At 48.0% G+C, this 7,878-nt stretch overlaps 1 protein-coding gene across 1 annotated transcript in view; it reads right to left on the reverse strand.

Annotated features, from left to right (window-relative positions):
* The window catches only part of si:ch211-51a6.2 (neurotrypsin), a 24,740-nt gene extending 19,148 nt beyond the window's left edge, over positions 1–5,592 (reverse strand). The window contains exons 1-2 of the mRNA XM_064317607.1: positions 4,926–5,592; positions 2,510–2,552 (exon numbers count right to left, since the gene is read on the reverse strand). Coding sequence (XP_064173677.1) covers positions 2,510–2,552; positions 4,926–5,000 — 118 coding nt within the window. The 5' untranslated portion in view covers positions 5,001–5,592. The remainder of the gene's footprint in view (positions 1–2,509; positions 2,553–4,925) is intronic.
* Positions 5,593–7,878: the final 2,286 nt, after the last annotated feature.

Genomic DNA, 7,878 nt, shown 5'->3' on the forward strand with positions numbered 1-7,878 from the left:
TTTCACCGTGCGCTTAAGGACTTTTTTCTACTGTGAGATATTTACTCGGTGGCCAGGCTGCCTCTCCAGGCCCGGAATAAACGCCCGTGTGGCGATTGATGCGGTCAGTGGTGCCCGTCTCACGTGGCCCGGACGGCCGCGTCTCCTGGGGTCATGAGGCAGGCTGCGTGGTGTGTTAGGTATGAGCGGTGTGTGGTGTGTGTGTGTGTTTGTGTGCGTGTGTGTGTGTGTGTGTGTGCGTGTGTGTGTGTGGATATATATATATACATTATATTACCAAAATACCATGGACACCCCTTGGTCTGGGGCTGTTTTTCACGGTTTGGGCTAGACCTCTTAGCAAAGGATGGACCATCTCCATATTAACGCCCATAATTTTGGATGAGATGTTGGATGTCAGGTGTCCACATACTTTTGGCCATGTAATGTATATACATACTGCACCACCACACCACCCAAAGGGACCCTCAACACTTCACTGCCTCCTGCGGCCTGGCCAAAAAAAAAAAAAAAAGAAAAAGGTCCAGACAAACGGATTAACGGCCCCCCAGGCAAGAAGGGCCCCTGGCTCCAAACCCCCCCGCAGCCCAAAGAGAGCCCCATTTCCAGGCTATAAGTGAGCGTGTAGGTATGCCAGTGTGAGACGCTGCGCTGAAACCGGAGCAGGCAGGCAGTGGGGTGACGGCCCTTGGGTCACTGACACGCAACAGCACTGGGACAGGGAGGCGGAGCCTGCAGAGGCTGTCACATGGCCGGTGCCGGGACAGGGAGGCGGAGCCTGCAGAGGCTGTCACATGGGCGGTGCCGGGACAGGGAGGCGGAGCCTGTGCAGGCTGTCACATGGCCAGTGCCGGGACAGGGAGGCGGAGCCTGTGCAGGCTGTCACATGGCCAGTGCCGGGACAGGGAGGCGGAGCCTGCAGAGGCTGTCACATGGGCAGCGCTGAGACAGGGAGGCGGAGCCTGTGCAGGCTGTCACATGGCCATCCTTCTCCCACTCCGCTGTCCTGACAACTGCGCGAAAACGTGCGTGCACACTGAATGTTTTAGCGCTGTATTTTAAGGTCATGCGGCTGCATAGGTGCACTGGAGCGGTGAAAAGGGGTGGCTGTTTTTATGAGCCTTGCCCCTGGTTTTAAGAGTTCTACCCCTGTTTTTAGGAGTTCTGTCCCTGGTTTTAGGAGTCCTGCCCCTGTTTTTAAGAGTTCTGTCCCTGGTTTTAGGAGTTCTGCCCTTGTTTTTAAGAGTTCTACCCCTGGTTTTAGGAGTCCTGTCCCTGGTTTTTAAGAGTTCTGTACCTGGTTTTAGGAGTTCTACCCCTGTTTCTAGGAGTTCTTCCCCAGGTTTTAGGAGTTCTGCCCTTGTTTTTAGGAGTCCTACCCCAGGTTTTAGGGGCCAGCTGCCTGCCAGGATCCAGCTCAAAAAAGCAAGCGCCAGAGGAGGCTGAATAAAGGAAGGAATCTCACGCCCTCCCTTGTCTCAGCTTGAACATCGACGCATGTGGCGAAGGGAACGAGGGAGCAATGGAGGGAGGGAGAGTGAGAGAGAGATGTAGGGAGAGAGGGAGAGTACGAGAGAGTGGTAGGGAGAAAGATGGAGGGAGAGTGAGAGAGAGAGGTAGAGAGAAAGAGGGAGGGAAAGTGAGAGAGAGAGAGGGGAAGTGTTTCAACTTCTTGCCCCAGGCATCAGAAGGGACAGGCCTGCCTGGGCTGGGACAGGTGAGAAACCTGCCCCTCAGTCCAAATCTAGTGGTTTTAAAGAGGAAATGCTTGAAGTCAGTGTCACAGTATGGGGATGGTGGGGGGTAGAGAGACTCATGTGCGTGTGTGTCAAGTTACTACTGAAGAAACACGGCGCCTATTAAAATGGTAGTTGTTTCATGGTTACGCAATTCCCCATATATATATATAGATACCTTTATATTTATATCAAGTTGCAAGTGGAATATTCCAGTGCACATGTTTGTCTTTTTGGATTGAGTTTCTCTCTTGGCTTTGCTACAGGGGACAAGTGCTGGAGAATCACCTTGAACTGAAATGAGGCAGGATTTTTTTGGCAGAACACATCCCTCAATTTCGGGCTGTTTGTTTAAGCTCCAGGGCTGGTGAGAAAGTGGATCTTGGCTGTGGATGTGATGCTTTCGTCTTCTTCTATTTATTTATTTTTTTTCTTGAACGCAACAAAAAAAATTTTTTTAAGTGACATTCTTCCCATCGTTCCCAGCTGAGCAGGGCACCCATGTGGAGCCCCGCCCACAGAGGCTCCGCCCCCTGATTGGACCGGGTTTTATCAGCCTTAAGGGACTACATCAAAGGACCCCCTCAAGTCATTAATTCTCTGTACATGGGACGTGGGAATTGCAGTCCTCTTGAAGTTTAAAAAGTGAAATTGCCCAATCTTGCCCACATCGGCCCACCCTCACCAATCCCCTATCTCCTAATAGTTCTGTGCGTGACTTGAAGGCTCGGAGTTATTACATATAGCTTTAAGAAGAAAGCACGCCGGCTTACCTGCACTCTGCACTGTGTTTAAGTGGTTATCTTCAGATGTCCCCTGAAAAGAACAAGCACATTTCAGACGAACATTTACACTGGGCAAACCTGCACATTTGGTTACTGCACTGTGCGAACCCGTAATTCGCCTTGAATATAAATTTTAGTAGATCTTCATAAAGTATGTGTATTGATAGACGTATAATGCTACCCAGTCTTTCCACTGTGAAGTAGATCCTGGGTACTGAATGAAGACAATAGCCTATGGAACAGTTTCATGTGTTTTTTATTGTGTGTATGGGCGGGGGGGTGGGAGGCAAGCAATGTTCCCGACGAGTGTGCTGTGCTGTTCACGTTCATACCACAGACACAATGTCTGTACATAGCCCTGAACCTGGTTGGTCTCCATTCTACAGGAACTAAGGAGCCGTCAACTTATTTTGTGAGCAACCCCCCCAAAAAAAAAAAAATAAATAAAATAAAATAGAACACAGCCATGTTGAATCTTGCACTGCCATGACTGCGGAGTAACCGTTTCCCCGAGTAGTCCATTTCAATTTACATCCGCGGACCTCGCGAGCAAGCAGGTGGTGCGCAGACCGCGTCTCAACAAACTGAGCTCATTTATGAACAGCGACCCCCGAGTTCATAAATTAATTTGCCGCGAGTCCCACCCGGCACATCTGGAGGCTATTTGTATTACACGTCGACAACAAGCCCAAAGTGACCCTTTTGAAATAGATGTGATGTGTTGTGATTTTAATACATATGGCAGTTAGTCGTGCTTTTAATTGTAGCCGTCGATTCTGCCACAGCATCACTGCTTTACACATGGGGTATGTGATCTTAAAACGTAGATAAAACGCTATTTTACACTGAGATGTTAGGCTTGTAGACTGCATTCGTAACCTGACAGACCTGTACATACCAACAATAACCAAAAGGACAGCGTTTATTTCCAGTGTTAGTATAGCAAAAACACCGAGACACTTCCAGCACTCATACCTAATGTTACAGTACATACATTTTTCTGTATGACAGAACAGAAATTTGTCATTCCTGAACATGGTATACAGTTAGGGGTGTTGGGTGTTCGTAGCCAATGTGATATGATTATTCACGCAGAGTGTACGAGTTACACTTTGCCATCATAATCTCTTCTCTTGGGAGGAGTCGCAAGGTACATAATCTTATCAACTCAGGTGGGACAAAGTACACTGCTCAAGGCAATACGGAGTAAACACTGTTCCCTACTACAGGACGACGCCTCAATATGGCAATATGACGATCAATATGATGTTCATAAAAGAGGAAATAAAAAATTTCGCTTTTGTCTCGGTTGTCAAATTATGAATGATTCTGAACTCTAATTCCACACACCTCCGCGAGAGAAACATAAACTGCACTGCTTCGGGCCTCTAATAAGAATATCAATACAATTCATATAAATGTTGTATATACACGCCAATTTCATCTATAATACTGCATTATCATCAGACGGCAAATAGAAAGATGCCTGGATTCGCAGCACTGCGACTTGGAAACAGACCGGTCTTGCTGCCATTGTTAAAAAGAACCGTAGCTTTCGTGTCCTTGCACCAAGGGTGGACATCACTGCAATTACCGTGATTGAAAGTATTAAAAAGCAGAAGAGAGAAGGTAGGCTACGTGACGTGTGCGTCCAATGGTCGTATCCTTTCATTTCAATTTCCCCACCGCTGTCTCGTCCAAGTTCTCTCAATAGACTAAGCAACAGCTACAGGAGGGGCGTATAGGGTTTGGGTTATTTGATTTTGCGTGTTACTCACCTGATTGTATTGAATACCAATCGCCACTAAATGTCATCTGTCTTGAAATCGACTTTTGTGGTAAAGGGAACAACCGCTAGCGTCTAATTTGGGTTAAGCCCATTTCTGAATAATTGCTTAGAGATTGAATTAAAATGTCAGTTTAACCGCTGTACGATCACAACTACCGCGTCTGAGTTTCCTTGTGTATTCACGATTTCCTAATAGTCATATTTAGTCTTGAGTTAGTTAACCAATATTTTTTATTCTAGAATCCCAATATTAAACTATCAAAAATATTTGACTTGATGTGTTTTCATAATTTATTTGCATTAGCCTTTCAATCCCAATCATATTCATTAGCAGACATAAAGATTTAGGTCTGATAAGTTAAATTTTCTAACATGACATGTTCAAGTCCATCATGCCTTGTTGCGTGTAGCGTATGCACTGATTTAAGCGCTTTGCGAATACCAGTGTTGTTCATTTTTTTTCAGGGATTTCTTGAAATTACATCGCAACGTTTGGGCTTGATAACTCAATGGCAAAATGCTTTCATTGTTTTAAGGGAAAGACCGTGAGCTCGTCGGGCGCTTAAACATAAAGGCTAATCGCTTAAAAAGAGAGAAAGCGAGAGGTTGACTTACCTCAGCAGAAATCAGTAGCAAGCAGCTGCACGCGATGGTCAGGGGCAACACTCCCTTCACAGCCGCTACATGCATCCTGGTGAAAGTGTCCCGTTCCGCCGGCAGACTTCACCCATCGCTTTGCACGCGCCCCCTCCCCAGGAAAGTCGGACGCGAGCGTCGGGAGGACACTGGCCCGCGACCAGGGAGGCAAAAGAACCTGCTCGTTGAAGTTCAGTTCTGTTGATGTGAACAATAGTCCGACGTGGTTATCACGCGTCGCTTAAAAGTGACAGCGTCGAAAGCTACTGTGTGCCATTTACGCTGGGTGTCCAAGTCCTCTGCGCCCCCTCCCCGCTCGCGCGCCGAGGAAGTGTCCACTGAAAGAAGACACCGCTTGAAAAGAACAACCCGCCGCGCGTCGGCTGTCTATGTTGACAGCACACATATGACGAGTATAAAAATACTGTGCTAAACTCCGCCGAGAAGCCCTGGGCGTTGCTGCGAACTAGACAGACCTGGCTGCAGTCTCAAGCAACAGTGGCGATGAAAAGAAACATCAGTGAAAAGTGTTGGATCGAGGCGCTAAAATAATCACCGGTCCGTGTGCATAGTAGGGACTGCCGGAGAATGGGTGAGCGCCCCAGTGGACGGTCAAAATGGGACAAAGCGCATTGGTTTAACCCAAGTTAATGATAATTAACAAACTGGCCCGCCTCACTCCCTGCGTAGCTAGTGGTTAGAGGATGCATTCGCAGGTGAGGTCCCGTGCAGAATGTGTCCTATTTCTATTCTGTAATGAACATGTGGGTTTCTATTGTAACCGTTATATTATCACGAGAATATAACAGACATGTGGGCATAACTACATTACATTACATTACAGCATTGCAAAGCTCTATCCCAGTACACACACATAGATTTTACATTGTATCCATTTACAGCTGATTACTGAGCATTTCGGTTAAACTTTCTCAAGTACAAGCATGTCTACCGGAATCGACCTGGACCTTCGTAAACCATTCACCACTGTGTCCTCGTCTTATCCTACTACATCACCAAATAGCCTACATAATGCAGTTACACGAATGCAATGAAGTTGTTCTTACAATGCCGTGTAGTAGAGAACAGTTGTGTGTAATTTAGGAAATCTTTTTAACTTGTCTCAACTGTTGCTAGTCAGCAAACTTAGTTGTGCGTTAGCTCAGAATCACTGTAGTTGACTCGCTGTTGTTTGTTAGTTAAAGACGTTAGTGTAACTGTGTGTGGGGGTTGATGTTTAATTGCCCGGTATTGTTGAGCTAATTTCGAGTAGCTTCACCTGGTGCTTATCTGCCCTAATGAAGGTAATGCAAGCACGTAATTGTCACCTGGTATTCATAGCTCCAGCGGAGGCTGCCATAGGCAGTTTATCATGTTTATAAACCCCATTCCCTTGTGCGCGCTGCCTCGCCCCAAATGGTCTGTTCACCGCAGGCGCAATTTATCTAATCTGATCTACCCACCCTTATCCACACCTCAGGAATTCACTGTCACAGGTAGATTATGGAACTGCCAGTCAGCTGTCCAGAAAGCTGACTTCATTACTGCCTTTGCCAAGACAAAGTCTCTTGACTTCCTGGCTCTCACAGAAACCTGGATCACTCCCGACAACACCGCCACCCCAGCTGCACTGTCTGCGGGATACTCCTTCTCGCACACCCCCAGGGCCTCTGGCCGAGGCGGGGGTACCGGTTTGCTCATTTCCTTGTCCTGGAAGTTCTGTGTCCTCCCCAGTCCTAACCCTACTTCCTCCTCCTTTGAATTTCATGCGATTACTGTAACTCATCCCTCAAAATTTCACATTATAGTTCTGTACCGTCCTCCAGGTCCACTCGGCTCTTTCCTGGACGAGCTGGACACTCTCCTGACCTCCCTCCCTGAGGATGGCACTCCTGCTATTCTACTGGGAGACTTCAACCTCCCACCAGAGACCTCCCAACTGTCCAGGGTTGCCTCACTCCTCCAGTCTTTCGCCCTATCCCTGTCCTCTTCTCCCCCACACACAAGGCTGGTAACCAACTAGACCTTGTATTCACCAGAAGCTGCTCCATTCCCCAACTTACGGTGATTCCCCTCCATGTCTCGGACCACTTCTTTCTTTCTTTCTCCCTCTCCTATTTACTCCCCCTCAATTCACCCAATAGCTCACCCACAGTAACTTTCAGGAGAAATCTCTACTCTGTCACAATCCTCCCTCATCTCCACCGCTGTCTACACTTCCCCCTCCTGCGTCTTTCTCTAACCTGCCAGTTGATCTTGCCACCTCCACCTTCAACTCCTGCCTCGCCCAGTCCCTCGACTCACTTTGTCCTCTTGTCTCCAAACCAGCACGCTCCTCACCCCCCTGCCCATGGCTGACTGAGTCACTACGCTCCAGCAGAACATCACTGCGGGCTGCAGAGAGGAAGTGGAGGTATTCCCGATCCTCTGACGACCTGACCGCTTATCATACCCTGCTGGCGACTTTCACATCTGCCCTCATGTCAGCGAAAGCCTCATTTTTCCAGTCTAAGATCAGTGCATGTGTCTCTAATCCACGCAAACTATTCTCCACCTTCTCTTCCCTCCTCATTCCTCCTCCACCTCCCTCTTCCCTCTCCGCAGATGACTTTCTGGCCGCCTTTGAAGGAAAGGTGGCTACAATCCGGAACTCCTTCGCCCATCCAGTGAGCCCCCCAACCCCCCGGGACAAACCCACAGCCACACTGACCTCCTTTGAGATGCTGGAGGACTCCGATGTATTACAACTCATCACCTCTCATCGTGCAACCACCTGTCCACTTGACCCCATCCCATCTAAAATTCTCCAATCCATTTCCAGCGAGCTCCTTCCCTACCTGTCTTCCATTGTTAATTCCTCTCTCTCCTCTGGTCATGTTCCCTCTGATTTTAAGATGGCTCGTGTTACCCCACTTCTCAAAAAACCCACCTC

Source organism: Anguilla rostrata, chromosome 18 (assembly GCF_018555375.3).
Source record: "Anguilla rostrata isolate EN2019 chromosome 18, ASM1855537v3, whole genome shotgun sequence".
Lineage (NCBI taxonomy): Eukaryota > Metazoa > Chordata > Actinopteri > Anguilliformes > Anguillidae > Anguilla > Anguilla rostrata.